Source organism: Anopheles gambiae, chromosome 3, assembly GCF_943734735.2.
Source record: "Anopheles gambiae chromosome 3, idAnoGambNW_F1_1, whole genome shotgun sequence".
Classification (NCBI taxonomy): domain Eukaryota; kingdom Metazoa; phylum Arthropoda; class Insecta; order Diptera; family Culicidae; genus Anopheles; species Anopheles gambiae.
Window position 1 is genome coordinate 68,680,291 of NC_064602.1, and position 12,849 is coordinate 68,693,139.

At 43.2% G+C, this 12,849-nt stretch overlaps 1 protein-coding gene and 1 long non-coding RNA gene across 4 annotated transcripts in view; one reads left to right on the forward strand and one right to left on the reverse strand.

Annotated features, from left to right (window-relative positions):
• The window catches only part of LOC5667987 (serine-rich adhesin for platelets), a 64,076-nt gene that overhangs the window by 4,311 nt on the left and 46,916 nt on the right, over window positions 1-12,849 (reverse strand). For all 3 annotated transcript variants that reach the window (XM_061655705.1, XM_061655703.1, XM_061655706.1), the window contains one exon: window positions 1,108-2,770. In XM_061655705.1, coding sequence (XP_061511689.1) covers window positions 1,108-2,770 — 1,663 coding nt within the window. The remainder of the gene's footprint in view (window positions 1-1,107; window positions 2,771-12,849) is intronic.
• LOC133392981 (uncharacterized) overlaps window positions 1-12,849 on the forward strand; it is a 130,598-nt gene that overhangs the window by 1,520 nt on the left and 116,229 nt on the right. The window lies entirely within an intron of this gene.

Sequence of the window (12,849 nt, forward strand, 5' to 3'; positions counted from 1 at the left end):
GCCTCTGCTATCTCGATCAACTTCATTTTACGGTCTTTCAAAATCATTTTGTGGATTTTTTTGATGTTTTCGTCGGTAACCATCTCTTTCGGGCGTCCACTGCGTTCACCGTCCTCCGTGCTCATTTCACCACGCTTGAATTTTGCATACCAATCAATTATTGTTGATTTCTTTGGGGCAGAGTCCGCAAACTCATTATCAAGCCAAGTTTTTGCTTCCACTGTATTTTTTCCCTTTAGAAAACAGTATTTTATCAAAACACGAAATTCCTTTTTTTCCATTTTTTTCACAATAACAAAAGTTGCTTGACAAAAGACGCTCTGTCTCACAAACTAATTGACATACAGACGTCAAATTTTGACACGAATCATTTAATACTAGCGGCGCCATCTATGTGTCAGACCGGGGACTTATCAGCCAACCTGTTAGCATTTTGGCCCGCGGGTTCGAATCAGTTTGACTTTGCTTATTTAAATAAATCGAGCAACTCTTTGAAAGTAAAACCTCGGTGAGTGATTAAGTTCTCAGTAGCTCACACACAGCGAATTAACTCTCTTGTAAGTTCGCTCTGAACGACCAGTAGATGACCCACGGTGAATTAAGTAACTCGTGATTTAAATAACTCTTTAGAGAGTTTATTATCTCTTAAATGAATTAATTTATTTGTGAGTTGAATAACTCTTTCGAGAGTTGAATCATGAAATTAACTCATCGTGCCAATCATTAGTTAGCATCTAAAACTAAACAATTCTAAAAAAGAAGATAAATAAGCTGATAGGTGATTTAGATATTTGTAGTTACTAACAACTCGCTCACAGTAAACGATATCATTGTTGAGTTGAAGAACTCTTTCGCGAACATTTAGAGCGATCACCAATAACTAAAAAACTAAAATAACTCTTATGAGAGTTGAATCTTGTTGAGTTGAAACTAACTCTACAGTAGTTTGCCATGATTCTCAACTCTTAAACTCTTAAAGAGTGAGTTAAAGATTTAACTCGTCCTCTTGACTCATATTCTTTTTTAAGAGACCTTGATTCTACTGGCTTCAATTGCATATTAAAAGTCATGTAATCTGAAATTTAATGATCGCACGCAATAACTCACTTGTAAGCAATTCCTTCCGGATCGATCTCGGTGACCAGATAGCGCGTCTCGCACTCGCCCTCATCCAGCCCGATAGTTTGCGGCGTCAGCTCGATGCCGATCGTGTCGTCTCCCTGCTGCTTCACCAGCTTGATCTGCCGGAACCGACGCCGGATCGTGCCGCAATCGAAGCCACCATTGGTAGCCGCAACGCCGGAAACGATCGACGACGAGGAGGAGGACAGCCGTCTCCGGCTACCGAACACGTACGATTGGTCCTTCGAGCGGATAGCATCCACATACGCATCACCTCCATTAAAGGACGCTCCCGACAGCTGCTGTTGCTGCTGCTGGTGATGATGGTGAGACAAGCTAACGCTACTGCTCAGCGACGTATTGCTCGCATCATCGATCTTATCCTCTGCGTGCCGGCCATCACTATCATACCCTGACTCGTTACTGCTCAGACAGCTGCTCAGTCGCTGATAGTTCAGCACAAAGCTGTGCTCCGTGTCGGTAAGCGTTTTGATGGAGTTGTTGCGTGACATGATGCCAACGTCACTGTTCGCACCGATCGATTTGCTATCGGTTGCGGAGGGCAGAAACACATCGCTACCACTCTCGCCAGAGATGTTGAGCTGCGAGTCGGTGATGGACACACTGTCGAGATCCGATCGAAGACTCACAATTGAACCACGGTTCCCGGTACGGAGCAAGTTCTCCTTGATACGGCTGTAGTTGATTACCGAGCCACCGTTCTCTTCCGGCAGTACCGAAAGCTTGGAGCGCAGGAACGCGTACGGGAAGTGATTCTTCTTGGAAAGCGAACCTTCCGATGGGGTTGTCTGCTGACCGACACGTGCAATGTCGTCACAGCTGGAAGATTTGGTTGCTGTCGAGCTGGATGGGGAAGCGGAGGAAGTCTCGGAGTTGGATGCACCATTACCAGCAGCTCCGTTTGTCTGTTCGCCACGCAACCCCGTGAGATGGAGCTGTGAGGAAGAGGACGAACTTCCGACGGACGATTTCGTGTGTCCATTTGCTAGATTGACACCGTCGGTAGGATCATCACACTTCACGTAGGATGACGTATTGAGCTGACTCGTCGAACTGCTGCGGTACAGCATCTGTTGGTGTTCTATTTTGCTCAGGTCGGCCTGGGTTTGGGCCAGCGACATGTGATGCAGTAGTTGATGTGGTTGTTGGGAGTGTTGGGCCTGCAGTTGAGTTTGCTGCTGCTGCAAGAATTGTTGCTTCTGATATTGGTTCGACTTGTGGTTAAGCATACCGGTCGAACCCATGCGGTAGAAGAAATTTCGGAACGTACCGGACGATCGTTCCGAGTTAAGCTTGACCAGCGGGTCGTGCCCATTCGTAGCTGGACCACCATTCGCGGAACGATGACTTTGGTGTGCTTTTAGCGGGACGGTGGATTTTCCTTTCCGGCCACTCTCCTGATCGGCACCACATATCGTACTGATGCACGGTTCCGACGAGGAGGCGATCGATGTGGCGGCCGCACTGATCGGCGACATGGAGAAGGTGGAGCTGGTGGCCGGCGGTGGCACTACAGGTGGGGCTACGGTGACAAGCGCTACGCTACCGGGGACGGCCAGCTTGTGGGCGTCGCTGCCACGACGAAGTAGATCGAACTTTTTGCCCATCTTGCGGCCCCATGTGAACACTGGATAGCGGGAAAAAGAGAAAATATAAAAGAGATTTGTTAGTGATTATTTCAAAAATGTAATGTATATTATTTCGAGCTGTAACATTTCTTTACGAAATTTAGATTAAATGAAATGTTTTTTTTTCTTAGATTGATACTCCATGTAGATATATTGTCAGCATTTTAATGTAATTTGCTAGGAAAAGCACATAAAGAAAACTGTGTTTCATTATTTTAATATTCGTTTGAAGTTATGATTTCATCTTTTACAGAAGTAAAGAAGTAAAGAAGTAAAGAAGTAAAGAAGTAAAGAAGTAAAGAAGTAAAGAAGTAAAGAAGTAAAGAAGTAAAGAAGTAAAGAAGTAAAGAAGTAAAGAAGTAAAGAAGTAAAGAAGTAAAGAAGTAAAGAAGTAAAGAAGTAAAGAAGTAAAGAAGTAAAGAAGTAAAGAAGTAAAGAAGTAAAGAAGTAAAGAAGTAAAGAAGTAAAGAAGTAAAGAAGTAAAGAAGTAAAGAAGTAAAGAAGTAAAGAAGTAAAGAAGTAAAGAAGTAAAAAAGTAAAGAAGTAAAGAAGTAAAGAAGTAAAGAAGTAAAGAAGTAAAGAAGTAAAGAAGTAAAGAAGTAAAGAAGTAAAGAATTTTAAAAAGGAAAAAAAGGACTACAGAACGAAATAGTAAAGTAAAAATAGTAAAATAGTAAAGAATTTAAGAACCTGATTTTGAGAACTGAAAAATATTTAAAGAACCAAACGCACATAAATAAATAAAGAACTAACGACTGCAATGACTCAAGAATTAAAAACATGAAAAGCCTCATTTTCTAAAAAAAAAAAAATTGACAATAAATTGTATCATACAAGTGATTTTTTTTTCAAAACTGTAAAGCAATCCCAAAAAAGGTAGTAATAAACATGAAATGGTCCACACAAAAGTATAAAAAAATGCGTATTGAACGGGAATTGTAAGCAAAACAACAATGGTTGCATTTTTTGCATTCACGTATGCACATTCCAGCATCAAAAACACATGGCAGCAAAGCAAACGATCCCAGTTTTGTTTCACAGCCGCCGCTGGATTCCCTTCCGGGATGAGATAAAAGCTCTATTGTGTCGAAAAAAAAACGCTCCCTCCCACCCGCGCGGCATCATTGTGTGCTTTATGCTCACGAGCCATTCCAGCCGTCCTGCCGTGGGGCAATCATTTGTCGATTTGTGATTTAAAGCTCTGCCCAGGGTTTCGATGCAGCTCTACAAAACGGCTCACCAGTGGTGTAAGAAGAATGGGAAAAAAGGTGGAACAGTGAAAAATCCGGATTCTCTCCCCAGGGCGGGCATAGGGTGGTATTGTTTGGGCGCGCGACTGCACAAAGACGTCCGCGCGAACGGCAAACTGCAGCAAACGGCTTGTGCTGCATCATCGGTCTCGGCACGCGGACCTTGAACCAGCCCGCAACGGCAATGATGCATTTAATGATCGGGAAGATTATTGGCGCATGCAGATGGATGCTGGGTGTTTGTGTGTTGTTGTAACTCTATATTCCCGGGGCGCCATTTGGCAGACTGGGTGCCGGAGCAGGCTCTCTTTGCTGGCGATACATTGGAGTCAGGCCGACTCAGCTGAACGGTGGACGTCGAAATGGGTGACTGCATTTGCGCAGGAACGACGACGACGACCGGTGGCGTGCGGCCCGACTGCATTGTAAGGTGTCGAGTTCCTAATGCGCCCAGACATGCGGAAAAATGTTTCGCTTTATTTTATTTCGCCCGGGTTTTGGAACGGGGCGACCTGAAGACGATCATATTTCGTGCCCTTTTCCCTGCCTAACGGTGGTGTGGCAAGGGCAGTCACAGAATGGGAAGTAAATTGAGAACTCATGCAACAATGAAAACATACTGGCAGCATATGGGCAGGGGAGGTTGCAATCCTGCAGCGGGTAAGGGTTGATTATGGTTCCAATAAAGGAGCTGTGAGCAATTGCAAACTGTTACTGTTCTTTTGCAGAAAGGAGGGAGCACTGGCAAAAACCGGGTACCGGAGCCGCAGAGTAACGTGAGATCAATTTGGCTGGCACACAGGATGGCTTTCAAGGACAATGCTTTTTTTCTTCCTTTGTTGTAATCTCTTTTTTTTAACGAGAAAATGATGAAGAGTTCGATTTGAAACAGGTGATTTTGAAGCAATATTCAAAACCTTTTGTCTAAACTGTACAAACTTTAGTAGCGAATACGTCGAACTCCCCGAAAAATCGAGTTCAAGTTCGATGGGTTTGATGGATTCTTTTCGAATCTCCTACGAGTATCAAGGAGCTCAGAATCGAAAGAAGTTAATATACACATGCAGCAACGCGTGATACATTGATATTGTAAGGAAATTATTAACTAACCAAGTGCTCAAGAACAAAACTAACGAACACAATAATTAATGGCCTTAATAAATTTAAACCTAAAGAACTAGAAAACGAAAAGATATAAAACAAAGTTGACAAATGGACAACACAAATGGTCTAAATAACTGCAGAACGTAGGAATTGATTGACGGAAGAACTAAAAAATTAGAAATTGAACTAACTAAGGAATTTATGGACTAATACAACACAAGGAAATACTGAACTGACGGACTAAAGATGACCGAAGGCATTGACAAGTAGATAATAGATATTTATTAAGAACTAAATAGCTAATGATCTAATAATAGCAGAGAACAAATTTTCATAAACAATAACATAATGAAGGAACCGATTAACCAAAGAACAAAAGAGCTGAAAAAATGAAGAATTAAAGAAGTGGAAAATGAAAGAACAAAGATTATACAGAACTAAATAATTAAACAAACACGACACAACTAAACAAATGGAATCACGAGCTGAAATATGGAAAACTGGAATAACTGAATAACTAACGATTTTAAGTACAAAAATCTAAACAACTCATAAACTTCTTTGTTGAGACAAACCAATAGAAAATCATCCCATTTCCCCAATAAAAAATGATGAACAACTTGTTGAATTTAAAACCTCCCCAGTTCAATGTCTGAGGTTGGTAAAGCTAATGCGAATAACCTACATGGACGATCAGCTCCTTTCAATACAAGTTTCGTCGTTCGTGAGCCATCTCGCTTGCAGCTTAAACGATCTTGACAATTCCCATTCGCAATTAGATCATTGCCCAGCCATAAATGTAGCCCAAGGTATAACTGTTCAACCGACCACCACACAACAGCCGCGAGAGTTGGCCATGTGGACCTTACCGGTTGGTGAAATGGATCACGCTGAAGAACAACATCTCGTACCCATATGCCGTCCCTCCTATTTAGAGCTAATAGGTGCAGGCAGGCTTGATGGACAAGGAGCCTGATAGCTTGATCTGCTCGATCTTGCCGCAAAACGAGAGCTCTCAGACCCCAGATACCAGATTCCTAGAAACGCATTTGACAGGCTGGTCAACCGAAAGCACCGTTAGCGGTATACCCTCCTCTCCTGCCATCTGCCTTATATGGGAGGGCTGCCGTAGGAAGCTGTAGGATGGAACTCGATGCGTTCCAATAAATCATTGCCAGGTGAAAGAGAGGGTAGATACAACGTACGGCGGGAGAGTTCTATTCCTTCATTCCCGTTCAACATTGTGCGCTTAGACATGAGCCGGCCGGACGATCGTACGACGAAAAACGATCGGATGACAAATTTCTGTCCCAACTGCGAGGATCTTTGGGGCTCCAGTAGGGAAATGTTCCAGCTGAATGCGTAACAGAGTGTGCATGGCACACACACTCACACCGAAGGTTAATGATCCTGTCAAAATAGTATCACGCACCCTGGGAGGAACTTGCCGTGATAAAGCGAACACGGAAAGTAAAATCTGTTAACGATCTGTTGCGGGGTGCGACATCCCGCTGGGTTCAGCTGCTGCCAGCTCCCGGCATCGCATCGCAAGGAAGGGAGGACCGGTTTTTGGCTGATTGCCAAGAATAGAATAATTATTATTTCCCTCCCGCCGCGCCAGACCAGGTGGATTGGAACGCGCGCGGCCACGCGCACACACACGCACACACACACGGTTTCGATTTATGGCTCCCGTTGCTGGACGATGGATGTTCAACGCCGCCGGATCGGTTGCGTCCGACGTCTGTACGCTAGCACAAACCGAGTAGGATACGTTAAGTGCAATTAGGCGATTGATTTTATTGGAGATGCTGGGTTTAATTATGATTTAGGTCGCAGCGGGTGAAATGTGGACGGACCGGATCCGGACGACAACAACACCCGATGGATGGATCGATGGGCCAGTTCGGTTGCGTTCGGTTTTGTTTGCGTTGGCTTACTTGGTGAAAACGGTTGCAATGCAATCAAAATTGCACTAGGTTGGAATGAGGCAGCTATTCTATGTCAGGCTTGAATTGCTCAATGCTAAAAGACCTATTTGTTTCACCTTAATCGGGTTTTTTGCGGAGCATTTGATCGGTAGCACAGCACATTTAATAGCCCATAATTAGATGCTACTTGGAAGAGGGTTTTATGTTACATTGTAAAAGTATGAGAAATTGTAAACTGTTGTCGGCAAAGTTGGGATGCCGCACTGTGTGTCGTGTTGTTTACTGGAGCATTACGTCGAATGTATTACAGGACGTTCCTCTTCAAAGTGTGAGCTTTGGGCTGATATTCTATACCTACATGTAGCTCAGTGCTCTACATAGTATACAAGAAAATTAATACAAATTTGCAAAATATATTAAATCTATCAACAGAGTTGTGTTGTCATAAAGTATGAACAAAAATAGATAATACTATCGCTTTGCATAGTACCAGAAACGGGTAGGATTATGTTGAGAAAATGGAGCTTTTTGGAATATGTGGAACCACATGTAAAGCTAAAGAAGTTATATAGGAGCTATGTTGAGTACATTGCGTATTAAAAAGGATGTGGGGCAACACATACCGTGAAAAGCCACATTGAGCTACACTTAAAGAGAGCATATGAAGCTGTAGTTTGAGCTACATTGAGCCACAATAAAGGAATTATAAGGGGATACATTCATCATGTAGACATTGAAGACATTGACACTCTACATTGCATTAAATTCTAAAAGGTACTTTAACTGTGGAGAGTTATTTTGTGGTGTATTGAGCTACGAGTAGCATTGCGATACATTAAATGGGCTAACTTGGAGCTGCTGTGAGTAAAAATGGGTTACATGACGTAGACAGTGTTGATTTACATTAAAAAAGCAACATTGAGTATGTGGTGCCACATTGAATTTGTAAAACACCTTGAGTTGAACGAGCTATGTTGAGCGTATGAAGCTGTTTGATTTTCACCGAACAAAACTAAAGGACCTAAAATGAACGTGTGGAGCTATATTCGGCCTGTGCTGAGTTAAAATGAAGGAAGTATTCAAAGCGTGAGGAACTGCTTTCAGGTAAACTGAGATACATTAGAGCAGCGGTCGGCAAAGTCCGGCGCGCGGGTCAAATGCGGCCCACAGCAACATTAAATCTGTGCTCATACAATACAATAAAGTCTCGATTCAATGATTTTTTTAATAATAATATCTTTACATGCATCTTTCACCAGCTAAATTTTGTGGGTCGATGTATATAGTGACAATGTAAAAATGACTTACACTTTTGTAAGTCATAAAATTCATACCAGATTCTTTTTATCTGCCGAATCGATGTCTACAACATCTTAGTAGTAGTAAAATTGCATTTATCTTAGTTGAGTTAAAATATGTTTTCCTTGTATTTGATAACCGCATGTAAAAACTTTTCAAAGCCATTGCAAACCGCAAGTACAACTTCGTCCAAGCTTTATGGTTTGAAGCTGAACCCTGTTGAAAGCAAACACTGCCTTTTTCAAAAAGTATTTCAATGCAAAGCTTTAAATGGCTATTGATAATGAAAATGAATGGCAATTCCTCTTTAGTCGATATAGCTCCCCAAATCAACTCAGATGATGAATTTTGACTTCGTTTGACTGCTTGTATACCATGAAGCCGTTAAATGTTGGTATATTAAGACATGCTCCATAAATACGATCATTTTGCCTGTTCAAAGCTACCACCAAGGCAATAAATTTTTTATCAAAAAAAAAAAAGTTGTTACCTTCATACAACTGAGATCTAATTACCGTACTACAATTAAAATTAGTATTAATAATAGGAATTCACTAATCTTTTACCTTGCTTGCTTGCTTGCTTTACATTATTACATAAAAAACAATATCACCATTCGTATTGCTTGATATCATTATCCAATTATTTGGTTTGAAATCATTTATATTGTAATAATTTGTGTGCTAAATTGACTGGCCCGCGGCTCTTGATCATTTACAAATTTTGGCCCTTTACCTCAAAAGTTTGCGGATCGCTGCTTTAGAGGATCTACTTTGAGTGTGTGGAGTTGCTTTGAGCAATATTGAACTAAATTAAATGAGGTTTGTGGAGCTAAATTAACTTACATTTAAGATTGAGTAGTTGGAACTACACTGAACATGTGGAGCTACTTTGAGCTACGCTGTGCAGGTGGAACTACACGAAGCGTTCAAAATCAATTTAAAAAGCCGGGGTACATTGTCCATACTCGCTAATGTAATTCCAATTTTCACTAGCGCATTTGGCGGCGGCTGGTTTTTTTTAGCCAGGTTTAGCTTTTTTTGGTCATCGAAGGAATGGCCTTGCCGTATCTCAAATTCAAGTATTTTCTTCACCGTTTTTTATGAAAAAATTGTTGAAATACTTGCACAACATATTTGATTATCATATACACAGCTTTTCCAGTCTAGTTTAAGTAAAAGACATGGAAAAATAACCTATTTTCTGAAGCAACTTCAAATTGTTTGGCAAAATGCTTCGGTAAGCCGCCGATAGATGCGCTAGTGAAAATCAAAATTACACTAACGAGTATGGACAATGTACCCCTGCCTTAATGTAAATTTCACTCGTTTTCGTTCATGTGGCTCCTTGCCAAAACCATTCTAATCACTTCATCACAAATTTAAAGGCGTTTCTATTCGTATAACTATCAGCGCTTAGACTTCAATGTAACGATATTGACTAACGGTCGGCCTTTAAGGACTGAAATTGCACTTTGTGATGTGATTGAACCGTATTATTGTAGAACATAAAGTCTAAAACGCAGAATAACAAAAAAAAAATATACATAAAAAACCCCAGGGCATTATTTGCTTAACCTTAAAGATGTTCCAACTTCCGTGGTAAAGCTTCGAGCGTGAAGAATCGAAAGCACCACTGAACGCAACACTTATTCTACTAGGTGGGTACTAGCAAACCTTGAAAGCTTCAATTAAATCACAACTTTATTGCAAAATCTCTTACCACTTCCTGTAACAGGGTTGCCCTTTTACTTTCACGGTATGTAAAGGACGTAGAAACTCAATACCACATACAGGCATACAGCCCAGGCAAGAACAAAAGCATTCTCAATCGCAGCAGAAAAGGGCCATCAAAATGCATTTCCACCCATACAAAAAGGGAAAGCCACCCTTTTTGCTCGGCTTCAGTGGTGCCCCCCCCCTGAGGGTGGTGAAACGATTGCAACTCACCATCAACGCTTTTTTTTCTAGCTCACCGAATCAACGTACAGCGGATGTGCGGCTACGGAAAACACAACACACCCCCGGACCGCCTCGGGAAAGTCAGCACGTTTTGCATTCTTTGCGTATGAGTTCTTGTTTTTTTTGGGGAGGGTTGGTTCGTACCCAATGTGTTATTACAACGCGTCACGCGTTTACGTCCGATCGAAATACCGATGGAATGTGCTGGTTGTTTGGAAAAAAGACCCATCGACCAGTCGCTCTATCGGTTGTGTGCCATCAAGCGAAGTTTCGCGTTATACTTTTGGTGTCCACCGTACCGAATCGAATTGTACATCATCAGCGTCCCCTTCCCGCTTCACCATCATCTCTTTGGAGCAAAAAACCACTCCAAATGGCAGCCGTCTCCCGCCTCGAAAATGTGTCTGTGAACAGAGGTTAAAAACCGGAAACTGCTGACGAAACGAGCCACCGTCAACACCAGCATTTCGGAGAGTGATCGACAGAGAGCGAGAGAGGTACAGCGTTTTTGTAGAACGGTAGCCCTGGTTAGAAACAACGGCCGAACCGGATCTAACCTTTTCCGGTCCGGCGTCCGATGTCTGCGCCCGAAATGCACCGGTTTGGCAGATGGGGAATTCGAGTGGGAGGGAATTTTGGACCGCCAACGAGTGCACATTTTGGGTGAGACGAGTCCAGAGTGTTGTTATTGTTCTGCCCTTTTGTGTAACATTCAATCGAACTCTGGTTTGGTTTTAGTTTTCTACCTCTACCCCCTTAAAAAACGGGGTGGAGTAAAAATTCGGTCCGGTTCATTAGCTTTCACTAACAAAACTTCGTTCGGGGACGAGCGTCCAACCTTTCGTCCAACTCAGCAGCCACGCTAGGGAGCTCTTTGGAGAGGGGTCTACTACAACTGCACCGAATTATGCTCATGGTAGTGTGGATTGTAGCAGACATTCCCTAAGAGGGTTTTTTCTGCCCACCGTACCGGCTAAAGCGCAAAGGTCTAATGGTTCGTGAACCGATGCGCTTTAACACTGGAGCTGTGGATGAGTGTTTTGTTACGCACCTTCCCGGCTGACTTCAGCACTGACTACGTAGTGGTTGTGTGTGGGCCTAAACCATGTTTTGGAAGTGCTTTAAATGCTACCGTCCACTAGATGGCGTCCACCCCACAACGAGTGAGCACTGTTAGGACAACTCCCATCAGCAACAGCAACACATCATAAACACGGCGTGCTGTTCAAGGTCTCGCCCGTTTGCCCATTCGACAACAGGCAACGGGAGTAGTTTAATTGATAATTAGAAAGCGAATTGTTTCGGCTACATACAAATGGCCATTATTGTCGATCGACCAGCACGACTGGAGAGGGAAGACCCGGCGCCAAACCATCACCGATCTGTTGCAATTAGACGGGGAATTGTGTGCTCCGCGAGCATGCCTTTCCCCCGCTTGTGCCCCAAGCATCTTTGCATCGCTGTGTGTGTGTGTGTGCTTCCCGCGGGTGCGTTAAACGCTAGATTGGTTGCCAGTCGAGCCGGATGCTTTCTTTTGATGCGGCTAATTGATGTGTTTTCCGGAATGTTTGATGCTCAAGTGTAGCCGTCGCCGCCAGTAGTGCCAGTGTGCTGGCTTCCGTCCTTTTGCAACGTGTGCTACTGCAATGTGTCTGTACACGCGCGCGCGCGCGAAGATTAGAGAAGGATTGGGGGACGGAAAAGGCCAGGGTAGGCAGATCCCGAGGGAATGGACAGAGGTGCACGTAAGTGCACGTTTGAAAGCGATGCTGCTGGGGCGAAATAATAATTTCCACCCGGTGCGGGCACGAGCCCACTGGCACGGAGGAAGCAAAGCACACCGAAAGGAGGGAACATCGAGTGGGTCATTAATTGCACAGCACTGGTATGGTATGCATCTTCTCCAATGCATTCCACCGTTTTGTGGGGCTAGGCTGCATGGGGTACATGATGATGCGCTTTTGTTTCTTGCTCTTGCTACCAAAGAAAAATGTGCACCACGCTATAGGCGATGCACATTCTGCAGAAAGCGCGTTTGTTGTTTTGATGGCTGCAGGGGCTGGGGGGAGGGGGGGGGGGGAACGAAAGGACGGCATCATTGGAGAGCCCTGGATGCTACAAATAATGTTGCAAATGTTTGGGGCCCTCTAATGTAATTAGCACTTCGTGTGGCGGTCCGATGGTGTATCAGTAATTTTGCCTTTGGGCGTAATGTTGATGCTACACGTGTGAGGTAGCTTCGGGGGTATTAATGTTTACGTTTTGTTCGTTCACACTGCGCCATTAGAGGCGGTGTGCGGTTCACGTGTGTACTGAGGGACTTTTTCGGCGAATAAATGTTGTGTTATCGCATTAGCATGATCAGCTCTTGGTAATCACAAACAGGGAATATAAGCTAAGTAGGGTTCAGGTTTGAGGAATAGTGCAGCACACGTTAAGGTTCAGATCTAACATACGTTGTCCAGCTTTAGGAATTACATCAAGTCAACATCATAGTGTACATACTAAATTCATAGAATAACTCAAACAACGA